This window comes from Oreochromis niloticus, linkage group LG23 (genome assembly GCF_001858045.2).
Source record: "Oreochromis niloticus isolate F11D_XX linkage group LG23, O_niloticus_UMD_NMBU, whole genome shotgun sequence".
Classification (NCBI taxonomy): domain Eukaryota; kingdom Metazoa; phylum Chordata; class Actinopteri; order Cichliformes; family Cichlidae; genus Oreochromis; species Oreochromis niloticus.
The window spans coordinates 28,209,470-28,225,991 of record NC_031986.2 but is presented as its reverse complement, the minus strand read 5'-3'; the positions used below and the strand labels follow the sequence as shown (position 1 = coordinate 28,225,991).

Here is a 16,522-nt window from a genome sequence, read left to right as displayed (position 1 = left end):
GCTTTTAATTTTTAGTATCGTTACAGTGCTGTGGAAAGTCGTAAGGTGTCAGTGAGGTAGGGGACGAGTCAGTCAGAGGTAAACACAGTTAAACCAGGTCCACCTGGTACCTCCCCCCCACCCCCTCAGCTGTTGGCTTGTTTGTGTATCAGAGGACTAACAAAGTTTCAGAGGTCCAGTTTTTTCCAGTTAGAGTCAGAATACAGAAACACGCTGTGTCCCTCAGTGCAGGTTGGCCTGGAGCTTTATTAATAAAGCTTCATTCAAAATTCATGAGGAGTTTCATGGGACTCGTTAGTCTGCTGCTAACACATGCTAATGAATGCTAACAGAAGACTGCAGGGACGGTTTATATTTACATTGGCAAGAAATCAGATTTACATAAGATCCTAACAGCCGATCTGAGTGAAAGTTTGACATACAAATCTTTATTTAAACCAGAAAGACTCTCCAAACTGAACCGCAAACGTTCAATGGCACTGTATGTGTGTATATTACATCTATTTTATATGATTCATTAATTGATTAATATCACTTCAAAGTCCAGTTTGTGTCTTCAGAGAGACATCTGTGTTTGTTCTCCCCTCCTCATCTTGACACGCTGCTTAGGAGCTTTCAGTCACCAGAATTTAGCAGAGGGCAGCAGGGAGGGTTTGACCTTGCGCCCAGGGTTATAGATGTCTCTCACCTCCGTCTCCAGACGAACGCCAGGAACCTTAAAGATGGACACAGCTGACAAAGAAAGAAAGAGAAAAAAAATATGAATTTAAGCTTTAAACAGCTTTTTGTTAAAAAGGATTTATAATCATACATCTATAATGTGTCTATGTTGGATGTTCAAATAAGTAAGCTCTGGCCAGTCACAAAATAGCCAAACTGCTAAGTGAGTGCTGAATTAACAGAAAATATGTTCTTTAAAGTTTAGCTGCAATATGGTAACATGTAAGTGAGTTCTTACTGTCTCTGATGTGCATGATGGGAGGAGGCAGTGTGCTGAAGTACAGGTGCTGCATGGCGTCCGGAGCCGAGATCCTGTCTGTAGGGACCACCTTTAGCATCTCCTGGGCCAGGTCCTCGGTCTTATATGGCAGCTGCTCCAACCTGATCCAGATCAACACAGGCTGATGGAGGACTACAGAGTCAAGTGATCTAACCTGGTCTATATGCGGACTGTTGGACTGTCTACAGTTAACACCGATGAAGGACTGTCATGTGACTAATGTTTGCATTTCAAAGTGTGTTAGCAGGTTAGCATGTGTGTGCCCATATATAATTTACCTTTTCCAAACGGTCCTAAGCTGCTTTGGTTCTGAGTAAAGAAACCGCTCTATGGAAAAGAAACACACAATTAGCAAATGTTAACATGGATCTAAAAATCTTCCCATGATTTGCACTTCAGCTGGTTTTTAGCCTACGTTTATTATTTTGGGGGGAATGAAACAGCTGCAGTCTGTCATTGATGCCCTAATATATGTCAACAGATCACTGAAACCTCTCAGGCAGCTCTTTAAACTGTCTTCTTTTCAGGTTTCTGAAGGATTTGTGGAGGTTTGTTCTGGGATGACATGAGAGCTAAATGGTGTCAGACTGAATCTAAAAGTGTGTGTTATCACTGTGAACAGCTCAGGTCTCATCACTCTAAAGGTGGTGTGTGAATTCTTGGGGGAACCTGATCTTTAATGTTGTAGCTCTGTGTGGGTTGGCCTGAAGTTACAGTTTACTGTAAAAGATGACTTTATCCAGTGATTCATGAGCAGCTCAACCACTGATCTCACTCTGTGGTTAATTTCTTCTCGTCTTTGTTCTCTCTTCTCACACCCACATGATGTATCAGAGACCCTGTCAGACCTGCAGAGCAGAGTCTGCCTCAAAGTCTGAGAAATCATCTCATTTTAAACTGAGGAAAACTATTAAAACAGGATCGTAGAGACACGTTGCCTCCCGGTGGAAACTCTGAGTCACTGCACACAAGTAATGACCCTTAATGAACCTCAGGCATCAAGAGAACAACTGTGAATGTTAACAAGACAAATTCATGTCACCTCCACAAAAACATCATTGATTTAATCACCCTGTTTATATAAGACTAAAAAAAATGTATTTAAATATAAAAACTTTGAAATAACAGCAAAAACAAAAACACTAAATACAGAGTTGCATGTGTCAGAGGTGTTATCTAGATAAATGTACCTGGTCTGTAATTGGGTAGCAGGCTGACACCAGGCCAGCTGTCTTCAGATGGGAGGCCCAGGACCTGCAGGGTGACATCATCATCTTAATAGTATTAACGTGAGTATTATTACAGTGTAATATCACACAGTAGTAGTATTTCGTGGACCAGTGATATAAACTGTGTTACTGACCTCCCAGATCTTCTGCAGCTGCTCAAACTCATCAGAGACTCCTGGGAATGCCGGCGCCCCCTGCAGCATCTCTAAGAAGATGCACCCAGCCCCCCTAATTCAAAAACAGCAAACTTTATTCACACAGTCACAGCCGGCAGCTGAATTTGAATAATCAGCACTGACCACATGTCCAGAGCTGTGGAGTAGTCTGTGGATCCCAGCAGGACGTCAGGGGGGCGGTACCACAGCGTCACCACCTCCGAGGAGAAGGTCTGACTGGGAATGGATTTGGACCGAGCCAGACCTGCACCAGAACCAGAAAACATAAAAAAAAAAACATTTTAACTTTGTATTTTTTTAAACTTTAAACTATTTAAGTTGTCTGCTTTAAAAAAAATCACTTGTCTTTAAGTATTTTAGATATTTCCAGGAAGGATTTTTAGATTTGTACACACACATTTATTATTTTTGTTTCCAACTAGTGTATTTTACAAATCTGTTGTTCCTACAGGTCCTTGCTGATTAAATCTTTGCATATTTCCACTTCTGCCCTGCAGCGTTGAGCCTGTCCTCACCGAAGTCGGCCAGTTTGAGTTCTCCGAGGTAGCTGATGAGCAGGTTCTGGGGCTTCAGGTCTCGGTGGAGGATCCTGCGGCTGTGGATGTAGCAGAGACCTCGCAGCAGCTGGAACATGAAGATCTGAAACACACAGTGCTGAGCCATGTTCAACATTTCATATCTTGCTGCTCACAGCTGGAATGACACAGTAGCGCCCCCGGCTGTCTGCTGCTGGAGCACAGCAACGTACCCGCACATTGTTATAGCGTAGACCTCCAGGGTGCTGGATCAGGTACTGGGCCAGATCTGTCTGCTGCAGAGACAATCACCGGTGTTAAACTTTAAATCTTCAGAGTAAGTTTTGGTTCATTATTACAGAACAGCTGATGTTTAAGACAAATATAGCTGAATTTGCTTCTGCCTGTTTTAAGAAAAAACTGAGATAATTATTAATAAAAATAATTCTAAATAAATAATTGAAAACATACTAAAAATAATAAGAAGAAACAAAAACATTGAAATAAAAAACTAAGCATTAAAGAGAAGCATAAACTATAAGGCAGGATGAATTTTTCTGTGGCCTTTTTTAAAACTGCATCTGTGGCAAATGACAGACCTCAGTTCATTTTGATGGTAAGAAAGACCAAAGAAAATTCCAGGCTTTTATTTTATTCAGATATTCATGTTCAACGTGTTAATATCATGAAAAGTTTGTTGTAAGACAAAAATTTTACAGAAAACATCATTTATGTTCAATCCTTGTACCATAAATTTTCTACAGCAATCAGAGATGGTGATCTGAGATGGAATGACCCACATATTAGCAAATAAATAAAAACAAATGAAAACAAAAAATAAAACAATATATAAATTAAAATAAATCTGTAAAACTTTATAAACATTTAAAAGAAAAAATATATAAAATGTGTGAGTGCTAATAATTGTAGCCATAAAAAAGAGATTTTTTTATTTTAATTTAATAATAGAAAATAAAATAAAAGTAACATTTTGTGCTGACTTTAGTTGAAGTGTGTGTGTGTGTGTGTGTGTGTGTGTGTGTGTGTGTGTGTGTGTGTAGGTGAGTGCTCTGTAGCACCTCCTTCAGGTCACACTGAGCATTGAACAGCAGATTTCTCACCAGATACTCAAAGACGAAGGTGAGCGTCTCTCTGGTGTGGATGATGTCGTGCAGGAGGACAATGTTTGCATGTTTCAGGCGTTTGAGCAAAGAGGCTGTAGACACACACACACACACACACACACGTTTTTGCACATGTTGCTGAAACTATTAAAAACTAAACCAGTGATCTGATTGGTCACCTTCTCTGATGGCGTTGAATGGGACGCCTTCCTCCGTCTTCATACGAATCACCTTCAGAGCCACCAGCTGCCCATTTATCCTCCACAGAATAAGAAATGTTTACAGTAAACACCTTATCACTGATTGATCAACGTCTAAAACACAAAGATGTTTTTATAATGTCCAGTATGTCTGAAAATACTAAGCTAATAACATGTCAGATAAACTAATGAAGTTAAAAATGAAACTTTCTGTTTAAAATGTGCAAGAAACATAACAGAAATGGCCAGTTTATACATACATACACACACACATATATGTGTATATATATGTATATGTGTATGTGTATATGTGTATATATGTGTGTGTATATATATGCTGCCCTCCCCTCTATATATATATATCTGTATATCTGTATATATATACACAAAATTAATATATGAACTTTATATACAGTATATATATATTAATTATTTATATACATATATTAATATATAATATATATATAATAAAAGATATGTATATACAGCCAAAATATAAATTGTAATTAATAAAACATTTGCAAATTTTTCCAAAATGTTAAGTATCTGTTAAAAAATAAACATCAACAATCACTTTAGTAATCTCAGCGAAACATCTGTCTAATATCTAGCAATAAAAAAGTCCCAAAAAACAAAGTGAGATGTTTTGTTGTTATTTCCTTGTTTTTTGCACATTGCAGCCAACATTCAGGCTCAATGTGATCAAAACTTAAGCCACGCAATCTGATTGGCTGTTTGTGTCCAACTTGTGTCGTAGTGAGCTCTGACCTGCTGATGCCTTTGTAGACCGAGGCAAAGGTTCCTTCACCCAGTTTCTCCAGACTCAGGTATGAGTGTGCTGCCCCAAACTCCAGACCTGCTTTCTGATCACAGCACACACACTAAATGTCACACAAGCATCACACCGCCTCTCACATGTTACCTCAAACATCATGTGATACATGGCCTGACCCAGGTGAGAGGCTCCTGGCTGCCCTCCCCTCTCAGCGGGTCGCTGTTGCTGCGTCCACGCTGGACTTTTAGCCGACGGGCCTGCAGAGTGTGGAACCAGTGAGGCTGAGAGCCAGAGGAGGATGAGTCTGAATCCAGCTGAGACAAACAGACAGAGATCAGGCACACAGAAGGGACTGTTAATATCAACTTAAAAGCTCAAAAGATCATCTGAAACCTCAATACCAGCTTAAGAAAAACCTCAATCAATCAATATTACCTAAAATTGTCTTCTGACCACCCATGACGACTCATATATACCACTAAGCACTTTTACTGTGTCCTGGATTGCTGACTGTGTGTCAGAGTGGCCTCAGTTTGTCTGAGGTGGTGGCTGGTAACACTGGAGCTCCGTTCCTGTTTACAATGTTCACCTCAGATTTCCTGTACAACAGTGAAACCAGCAGAAGTTCTCTGACGTTGCAGTGGTTGGGTGTTTTAAGGGTGGGAAGAGGTCGGAGTACAGGTGAGGAACTTTGTGATATGGTCTGGAAGAAATCACCTCCTTCTGAATGTCAGCAAGACAAACAAAATAGTTGTTGACTTCCAGATGAGAAAAACTGCAACCAATATCAACATCATCAGTGAGGAGGTGGAAACAGTGGACAGCTGCAGGTACTTAGATGTTCACCTGAATGACAGATTGGACTGGAGGACCAACCGTGATGCTGTGTACAAGAAGGGGCTGAGCAGACTCTACTTTCTAAGGAAGCTCAGATCTCTTAATGTGAACAGGGAGATGTTTGAGATCTTCTACCTGCCTGTGGGAGTGAGTGTCATCAGTGCCAGAGAAACCTGTAGGATCAACAAACTGATCCTTAAGGCTGGAAGCATTATTGGTGACAATGTGGAGGCGTTTGAGTCAGTGAAGGGCAGAGGTCACTGAACAAGCTGCTCTCCATCATGGACAACATCACAGCCACTCTACTCCACACTTCTGAGCTCATTCTCCTTCAGACTGATTCAATCTCGCTTCAGGAAATCGTTCCTGCTGTTTTCTATAAAGCTGCACAATGACTCTTCATTCTGTCACAGGTGAACAAACCTGTCAGCCATTAGGTCCCAAACACACTTTGCGTTAAACCTTCATGCAGCTGTTTTTAAATATATTTACTAATGCAATTTGTACTGACCAACGTCAGTCTAACTTTTACTGTTTTAACTAACCTCATTTTTACTTTACTTTGTTTTTTGTCACTATTGTAAGTTTATAAATTCCTGCACTCTCTCACAGCATAAGGTCGTCACCGGTGACCCTTTTATTTAGCTGTGTTATTTGTTGTGTACTGTAGGCTGTACTATTGTTACTCTTTATCATTTTGGTGTAAAACAAAAAAGTTCTCCTGTGGGATCAATAAAGTTAGGAAAAAATATAAAGGATGGTAAATAAAAAATGCAATAAGATATTAAAATAGTTTTTTTTTTTTATGTGTTGAATGGACATAACGTCATACTTCAAGATAGTATACCCACTGTAAAAAGTTACAACATGCTATAACAGATGTTACATGTCAAATAGATCACATCAAAAGGATTACTCTGTAAAAATAAATAAATAAAAATGATAAAAAGAGTGAAAACATTACACTTTTTTTTACAGCATCTGATGTTTTACCTCAGCAGGCGGAAGTGAAGCTGAACTTTTCCTGAAGTTCACCTCCTCTAGCTTCACCTCTTCCTCCTCTTCTTCATCTCCATCATAACCTTTCTCCTCACCATCCTCCTCTTCCTCAGCACAGCAGCAGCGCCTCCTCACCCACTGCCCGGTCTCCCTCGCCCACCGGGACAGCTCCTCCATCTTTTCTCCTTCTTCTTCCTCTTTTCCGTCTCATATGACTCACATGGTTCAGGACGAGCAAACAAGGTCCCATGACCCTCACCCACTGGTTCCCCCTCCTCTTCCTCCCCCTCACTGTGAGAGTAAAACAACAGGTCCATTGATGTGTGTTTGCTGACCTCTGGTGGACACAGACCATCACTGAAGCTTTTTATATTAAAAAAACAAAAACAAAAAATCCCAATTAAGAACAAATAGACAAATTAAGACAAATAAAGAATAAATTTGAAGCGTGTAACCATCAACAGAGATCCTCATGTGTGCTCTAAATGTATCATAGAGCTGGTGTGTACATCCAGCTGCTAATAAGGAATACAATAAAAACAGAGAAAAATACAAAAACATCAGTTTCTGTTATATCCTGATAGAAGTGATTGATTGCAGTGGCCAGACAGATCCAACTACTGAAGCCAACTTCTGTGTCATGAATGGGTTGTTGGTCACAGTAAGTAAAACTGTATGAGAACTCTTATCAAAATTACGCTGTCATGTACTTAACCACTTTATTGATTGATTTATTGATTAGCATTCAAATATCTCAGTGAATACAGAATAAAGATTACCACAAAGCCAGAAAGCACGAGACAAGGCTAATCAAAAGGTATTGGCTGAAGCATTTGCTTATTACGCCAACCCTTTTAACAAAAGATCTTTTTGCATGCAGCTCCTGTACACAGGGCTCGAAGCAACGAATAAAACAAAGCAAGGCAAAAACAAACAAACAAACAAACAAACAAACAAAACAAAACAAAAAAAACTTTCCACCTTAGATAAGTAACTACATCAAAGCAAAACAATCAAGGGTTTCAGTATTATTATTTTTGCTCTTTTCATTCTTGATTTATATATTTTTCTAATACTCTATTTTTAAACATTTTTTTAAACAAGGAAAATGAACTACACCTTTTTAAATCACTGTCATAACTATTCCACAGGTTAACTCCTCTAACAGAAACACATCTCTGCTTTATGTTTGTCCTTATCTTGTTTTTTTTAAAGAAATCTGTTCCCCTTAAGTTATATTGACTCTCTCTGACTTTAAACAGCTTCTGAGTACTGCGGCAAAGCAAGTTATTTTGTGCTTTATACATTATCTGTGCCATTTTATATTCAACTAAATCATAAAATTTCAGGGTATTCAGATTAATAAACAAAATGTTAGTTGGTTCTATATAGTTTGATTGATGTATAATTCTTATAGCTCTTTTTGTAACTTGAAAATAGGAAGAGTATTTGTTTTATATGCATTACCCCATATCTCCAGACAATAAGTCATATATGGAAGCAACAGAGTACAATAAAGTGTGTATAATGATTTCTTGTTCAGGACTTGCTTTGTTTTGTAGAGAGTAGCAATGGTTTTTGACATTTTTGTTTTCACATGGTTTATATGAGACTTCCAGCTCAGCTTATCATCAATTATCACTCCAAGAAATTTATTTTCGAACACTCTTTCAATTTCAATTCCATGTCTTGTTAGGAGAGACGGCATCCATCCCACTTTGGATGGAGCAGCTCTCATTTCTAGAAATATGGACCAATTTATTAAACCCCTCAAAATATGACTATCCAGAGTTGGGACCAGGAAGCAGAGTTGCAGTCTTACACGCCTCTCTGCAGCTTCTCTCCTCCTGCTACCCCCCCAAAAACCCATCTCCATTGAGACTGTGTCAGCTCCCAAAAAGACAAAAAACAAACTAAAAACCAGCAATAAACAACTTAAACATAAAAAATCACAAAGAAAGAACAATACAGTATCCACATCTGAACCAAAGAGTAAAACAGTGAAATGTGGATTATTAAATATTAGGTCTCTCTCCTCCAAGTCTCTGTTAGTACATGACTTAATAATTGATCAACAAATCGATTTACTCTGCCTTACAGAAACATGGTTGCAGCAGGATGATTATGTTAGTTTAAATGAATCAACACCCCCGAGTCATTCTAACTACCAGAAATCCCGAAGCACAGGCCGAGGGGGCGGTGTGGCAGCAATTTTTCACACCAGTCTATTAATTAACGAAAGACCAAGACAGACTTTTAATTCATTTGAAAGCCTGATGCTTAGCCTCGTCCACCCCAGCTGTAAAACTCAGAAACCAGTCTTACTTGTTATCATCTATCGTCCACCTGGGCCTTACACAGAGTTTCTCTCTGATTTCTCAGACTTTTTATCTGATTTAGTGCTCAGCTCAGATAAAATAATTATTGTGGGTGATTTTAACATCCATGTAGATGCTAAAAATGACAGCCTCAACATCGCATTTAATCTGTTATTAGACTCAATTGGCTTCTCTCAAAATGTAAAAGAACCCACCCACCACTTTAATCACACTCTAGATCTTGTTTTAACATATGGCATAGAAACTGAACATTTAACAGTGTTTCCTGAAAACCCTCTGCTGTCTGATCATTTCCTGATAACATTTACATTTACAATAATTGATTACACAGCAGTGGAGAGTAGACTTTATCAAAGTAGATGTCTTTCTGAAAGTGCTGTAACTAAGTTTAAGAATATAATCCACCCACTGTTATCATCTTCAATGCCCTGTACCAACATAGAGCAGAGCAGCTATCTGAACGCTACTCCAACAGAGGTCGATTATCTTGTTAATAATTTTACCTCCTCTCTACGTACGACTCTGGATACTGTAGCTCCTGTGAAAACTAAAGCCTCAAATCCGAAGTACCTGACTCCGTGGTATAATTCTCAAACACGTAGCCTAAAGCAGATAACTCGTAAGCTGGAGAGGAAATGGCGTGTCACAAATTTAGAGGATCATCATTTAGCCTGGAGAAATAGTTTGCTGCTTTATAAGAAAGCCCTCCGCAAAGCCAGAACATCTTACTATTCGTCACTGATTGAAGAAAATAAGAACAACCCCAGGTTTCTCTTCAGCACTGTAGCCAGGCTGACAAAAAGCCAGAGCTCTACTGAGCCAACAATCCCTTTAACGTTAACTAGTAATGACTTCATGAACTTCTTCACAAATAAAATTTTTATCATTAGAGAAAAAATTACCAATAATCATCCCACAGATGTAATATCGTCTACAGCTACTTTTAGTACCATCGATGTTAAGTTAGACTCTTTTTCTCCAATTGATCTTTCTGAGTTAACTTCAATAATTAATTCCTCCAAACCATCAACGTGTCTTTTAGACCCCATTCCTACAAAACTGCTCAAAGAAGTCCTGCCATTAATTAATTCTTCGATCTTAAATATGATCAACCTCTCTCTAATAATCGGCTATGTACCACAGGCCTTCAAGGTGGCTGTAGTTAAACCTTTACTTAAAAAGCCATCTCTAGACCCAGCTGTCTTAGCTAATTATAGGCCAATCTCCAACCTTCCTTTCATATCAAAAATCCTTGAAAGAGTAGTTGTCAAACAGCTAACAGATCATCTGCAGAGGAATGGCTTATTTGAAGAGTTTCAGTCAGGTTTCAGAGCTCATCACAGCACAGAAACAGCTTTAGTGAAGGTTACAAATGATCTTCTTATGGCCTCTGACAGTGGACTCATCTCTGTGCTTGTCCTGCTAGACCTCAGTGCTGCGTTTGATACTGTTGACCATAATATCCTATTAGAGCGATTAGAACATGCTGTAGGTATTACAGGTACTGCACTGCAGTGGTTTGTATCATATCTATCTAATAGACTCCAATTTGTTCAAGTAAATGGAGAGTCCTCTTCACACACTAAGGTTAAATATGGTGTTCCACAGGGTTCAGTGCTAGGACCAATTCTATTTACATTATACATGCTTCCCTTAGGCAGCATCATTAGAAGACATAGCATAAATTTTCACTGCTATGCAGCTCTATCTATCCATGAAGCCAGGTAACACACACCAATTAGTGAAACTGCAGGAATGTCTTAAAGACATAAAGACCTGGATGGCCGCTAACTTTCTGCTTCTTAATTCAGATAAAACTGAGGTTATTGTACTCGGCCCTGAAAATCTTAGAACTATGGTATCTAAGCAGATTCTTACTCTGGATGGCATTACCTCGGCCTCCAGTAACACTGTGAGGAACCTTGGAGTCATTTTTGACCAGGACATGTCCTTCAATGCACATATTAAACAAATATGTAAGACTGCTTTCTTCCATTTGCGCAACATCTCTAAAATTAGAAATATCCTGTCTCAGAGTGATGCTGAAAAACTAGTTCATGCATTTATTACTTCCAGGCTGGACTACTGTAATTCTTTATTATCAGGATGTCCTAAAAACTCACTGAAAAGCCTTCAGCTGATCCAAAATGCTGCAGCAAGGGTACTGACAGGGACTAGAAAGAGAGAGCATATTTCTCCTGTTTTGGCTTCCCTTCATTGGCTTCCTGTTAAATCCAGAATTGAATTCAAAATCCTGCTCCTCACATACAAAGTCTTAAATAATCAGGCCCCATCTTATCTTAATGACCTTGTAGTACCATATCACCCCATTAGAGCACTTCGCTCTCGCTCTGCAGGCTTACTTGTTGTTCCTAGAGTATTTAAAAGTAGAATGGGAGGCAGAGCCTTCAGTTTTCAGGCCCCTCTTCTGTGGAACCAGCTTCCAGTTTGGATCCGGGAGACAGACACTATCTCTACTTTCAAGATTAGGCTTAAAACTTTCCTTTTTGCTAAAGCATATAGTTAGGGCTGGACCAGGTGACCCTGAATCCTCCCTTAGTTATGCTGCAATAGACGTAGGCTGCCGGGGATTCCCATGATGCATTGAGTTTTTCCCTTCCACTCACCTTTCTCACTCACTATGTGTTAATAGACCTCTCTGCATCGAATCATATCTGTTATTAATCTCTGTCTCTCTTCCACAGCATGTCTTTATCCTGTTTTCCTTCTTCACCCCAACCGGTCGCAGCAGATGGCCGCCCCTCCCTGAGCCTGGTTCTGCCGGAGGTTTCTTCCTGTTAAAAGGGAGTTTTTCCTTCCCACTGTCGCCAAAGTGCTTGCTCATAGGGGGTCATATGATTGTTGGGCTTTTCTCTGTATTTATTATTGTGCTATCTACTGTACAATATAAAGCACCTTGAGGCGACTTTTGTTGTGATTTGGCGCTATATAAATAAAATTGAATTGAATTGAATTGAATTGAATTAACCCTGATTTTAGATACATTTTTCATTTGTCTGGTGCCAAAAATAATCAATTTTGTTTTCTTTATATTTAACGATAACTTATTTATATCAAACCAGTTTTTTAATATATTTAACTCCTTTTCCACTGTAGTCAGAAGCTGTTCTAGGTTTTTACCTGAGCAATATGGAGTAGTATCATCAGCGAACAATACACATTTTAACAGTTTGGAAACACTACATATGTCATTTATATATAATATGAATAATTTAGGGCCCAGCACAGAGCCCTGAGGAACACCACAAGTTACCTTCAACTGCTTAGATTTTACATTATTGATTTCGACATATTGACATCTGTCATCCAGGTAACTTTTCATCCACTTGTATGCTATCCCTCTTATACCATATCTCTCTAGTTTATTCATTAATATAGAATGATCAATTGTATCAAACGCCTTTTTTAAGTCTATAAAAACACCAACGGTATATTCCTTATTATCTATTGCATTAGATATCCCTTCTACAAGTTCCATCACTGCCATCCAAGTGGACCTTTTCACTCTAAAGCCATATTGGTTATCACTTAGGAGATTATACTTCTCAATATATTTATCAAGTCTATTAACAAATAACTTTTCTAAAATTTTTGAGAACTGTGGGAGTAGTGATATTGGCCTGTAATTGGTAAACTGACATCTCTCTCCGTTTTTATGGATTGGAATAACTTTTGCTATTTTCATTTGTGAGGGAAACACACCAGTTCGAAAGGACAGATTACAAATGTATGCAAAAGGTTTCACTATATATTCTACAATACTTTTAATTAATATCATGTCAATACCAAAACAGTCTTTATCTTTTTTAAAATAGTCTGGATAATTCTTATTTTTTGAGCCCTTTTTGATTATACTATTTAATAACCTCCATGGAAACATGGAGGTGTTACTGTGTGTTACTTCTACTTTGCTCCAATAATTTGTGGTAATATTCTTTCTTACTTGTTCTTATAATATTTACTAATCTATTTTTATATAACTTGTACTTTATTTCAGCATCTTTTGTCCTCTGTTTTATAAATCTCTTATATAGATTATTTTTCTTTTTACATGCATCTTCTATCCCCTTTGTGATCCATGGCTTATTTGATCTGTGATGCTTTCTAGCGATTTTCATTAAAGGACAATGTTTTTCATATATTGAAAATACCGTTGATAGGAATGCATCATATGCACTATTTGAATCTTCATTTGCAAAAACCTCATTCCAGTTGTGTTCCTTTAAGTCCACCTGGAGGGCAGCAATGGCTCTTGTTGTTCTATGTCGTATCATATCAAATGTTTGATTCTTTTTTTTAGTTTTAATCCCAAAATAATTTTGAAAAATTGCAAAAACAGGAAGATGATCGCTTATATCAGTTATAAGAAGTCCACCTACTATTTCATAGTCAATTTTATTTGTGAATATATTATCTATCAATGTAGCTGTATCAATTGTTATTCTACTTGGTTTTATAATTACAGGGAAAAGGGAGTTACTATACATTGTATTGATGAAATCTGTTGTTTTCTGATGTCCATTTGGGTTCAGCAAATCTATATTAAAATCACCACAAATTATTTGCACTTTTTTATCATTTAGGTTGCTAAACATAGCAGCAAGTTTTTCATTGAATGTCTCAAGGCATGATCCTGGTGTCCTATAGATGCAACTTATAATTATATTGCTAGCTTTTTCAACATGGATTTCAATAGTAACACATTCCATTACGTCATCTATGATGCTTGACATACATTCAATCAGACTACATTTCAAAACTTTATCTACATATAAAGCAACACCGCCTCCTTTTTTATTCACCCTGTTCATTGTAAATAATTCGTATCCTTCCAGTCCCATTTCACTAACTTTCTCATTATCAAGCCATGTTTCTGATATTGCAATTATATTAAACTTTTTTAAATTTTCTAAAATTACAGAATGTTTAAACATTCTGTAATTTTAGAAAATTTTTTATACAGGCTTCTACTATTAAAATGTATGACCAAAAATGCATTTGCCATTTTAATATTCATATTGAATTGGTCGTCTGTATAGTACTCACAAGTATTATTGTTGTTATTGTAGAAGTGGTTATCTGGGTCAATGTTACTTTCAGGGTCATGCATGTTGTGCTCTGCATAGTTAAACGTTTTGAAGTTCATTTTCTCAGCGTGTGTGGCAAAATAACCTCCTTGACAGTCCTTTTCATAATCAGAGTCTTCCTCTTCAATATCTCTGAATGGAAACCTATAATCTGTGTCCAAACTTGTCATTTATGTGTTTTTGTTTTTGTTGTTGTTTTTTCCATTGTTTTTGAGCCGTAAGGCCAGAAACACTTTCCATACCCATTGTTCATTATCCAATCGTCACTTTTCCAATAGATTCCATAGCAGATTCCTGATTATTTATATTGCTCTAAGTCTTTGAGTTCTCTTATCATCACAACTTTCGCTTCTTCGGGAGTGCCATTTAGTCTTATCATTACTTTGCAGTTCCTCGTCCATGTCGCTTGTATCTTATTTTGTTTTTTCAGGCTGCGTGCCTGTCTTGCAATTTCAGCAGTCTTTTTCGTTAAATGTTCATTTAAATACACACCGGTCCCTTTTAGCTTCTTTCCCTGTTTCAGTAACTCAATCTTTGTTTTGCGACTCACAAACAGAAGAATAATTGCTGGCTTTGTTTTACTGTCTTTTCTGGGGAGCGTGTGGCATGCTGCGATATGATGGCTCTGAATACTTACATTCTTCGTTTGAAGGAATTTTATCACTTGCTGTTCAAGCATTTGCAGCTCCTGTACCGGGGCATCTTCACCGTCTTTACCTCCGCCAGCTGTTACTCTGGCGTAGGTTCGGTGCTGCGTCTCCAGTCCACTTATGACTAAATCATCCATTCTTGTGTACTGTTCAAGGTCCTCGAGTCGCCGTTTCAAGTCGTCTATTTTCTTGTCCTTCTCCTTTATCAAGTTTTTTAGTTGTTTTATTTCATCCATTAGGTCATGTAGCATACCTTGTTGTTTAGCCACTTTGCTCAGTTCATCAGACATGAAATTAAGTGATTTCCTAATCTCCTCCAACTCCTCTTCAACGCCTGGGTTTGCTTTTTTAGGTGGCATTTTGGAAAATGGTGAGATTGGTATTACCTTGTGATGAACCACTTACAACAGAATCCAGCCAAACAAATTAATTATAGTTATTAATTAGTTATTAAGTATAACTGATTATGCAGTTAACTCAGTGACAGTCTCAGGTGATGATTTTAACACTCTTTAATAAACCATAATACCTTAAGAAATGTGACTGAAGTTTAAGCAGTACACCTCTGTCGCTCCTTGAACTCATCATTGAATGTGATTTGTGGACCTCTGGTGGTGAGAATGTGGATTACAGTAGGTCAGGTGGAACTGGGCTATTTATTTTAATTTTAATTTTACTTTCAGTTTATATTTTTACATCTCGCAGCACTGCATAGACACTTATAGACACTTATAGAACTTCTATTAAGTTTTAAAACCTGATATTTAAAACCTGTTATGTAGGTTTACAGTAGCTTGTTCAGGTATATTTAGAATAGAGAAACATTTAAATAACATCATAGGTAATAAAGCGTGAATGAAACAACTTTTGTAAACCTTTGAGGTTTTTGACAAGAGATCTGGGAATTTCCGAGGTGCACGTAAATGCAGATCATAGTCCATTTAATGTGGGTACTTTTCTCTCTGAGGTTACACAGTGTGGTCAGTCTCTGGGATCAGTTATATGGGCAGAACTTTGTGCCATCAGAAACTGAATTTGAATAAGTTGAATTCGAATTTGAATTGCTCAGATTGAATCTGAATTGTAACTTTTGTGCATAATTTTATATTGTTGTTGATAATAAATTAATTAAAGCAACAAAACAACCTGAAGAGCCGGTTGGGGTCCGAAAAAGCCTGCTCTTTTTAGTGAGTCGAGCCGAAAGAGCCGGTTCTCTAAAAAGAGCCGGAATTCCCATTACTACTCCGTTTGCGAGGTGCGCCTGCTGCGTGCAGCAGAGGGAGGAGAGGACGGGGCGGCGGGGGATTCGCTGGCTGGCTGGAGCAGCATCTAATAACCACCTTGCAAAATAAAACAAAATAAAAACAACAAAACGAAATTCTATATGCGAAAAGTGAGGACGAGAGCCCTCGGTGCACCTGCTCGCTGCTGAAGTCAAAGTAAACTTTATTGTAATCTCTACTGTCATCTCCGCTATATACAGTCCAGTATATAGAGAGACGAGACGACGAGGCTCGAGCTACAGCAGTGCAAGTAAACATACAATAAATATAAGAAGAGTAGGAAAATA

General features: G+C 38.0%; 1 protein-coding gene across 3 annotated transcripts; it reads right to left on the bottom strand.

The window, feature by feature from the left end:
* Positions 1-400: 400 nt before the first annotated feature.
* cdk15 (cyclin-dependent kinase 15) lies at positions 401-15,278 on the bottom strand. 3 transcript variants are annotated; one of them, XM_025902641.1, is made up of 14 exons: positions 14,940-15,278; positions 6,850-7,146; positions 5,196-5,333; positions 5,013-5,107; positions 4,224-4,303; positions 4,042-4,136; positions 3,154-3,216; positions 2,921-3,059; positions 2,529-2,649; positions 2,364-2,457; positions 2,191-2,254; positions 1,279-1,327; positions 959-1,101; positions 401-732 (listed from the first exon to the last, which is right to left on the bottom strand). In XM_025902641.1, exons 2-14 carry the CDS (start codon positions 7,030-7,032, stop codon positions 620-622), a joined length of 1,377 nt encoding a protein of 458 aa, XP_025758426.1. In that variant the 5' UTR covers positions 7,033-7,146; positions 14,940-15,278; the 3' UTR covers positions 401-619. The 3 variants fall into 3 exon arrangements, with proteins under 3 accessions (XP_025758426.1, XP_003458010.1, XP_025758427.1); XM_003457962.4 differs by having other exon boundaries at positions 2,921-3,044; XM_025902642.1 differs by lacking the exon at positions 14,940-15,278 and adding an exon at positions 5,455-5,618 and having other exon boundaries at positions 5,013-5,103; positions 6,850-6,983.
* Positions 15,279-16,522: the final 1,244 nt, after the last annotated feature.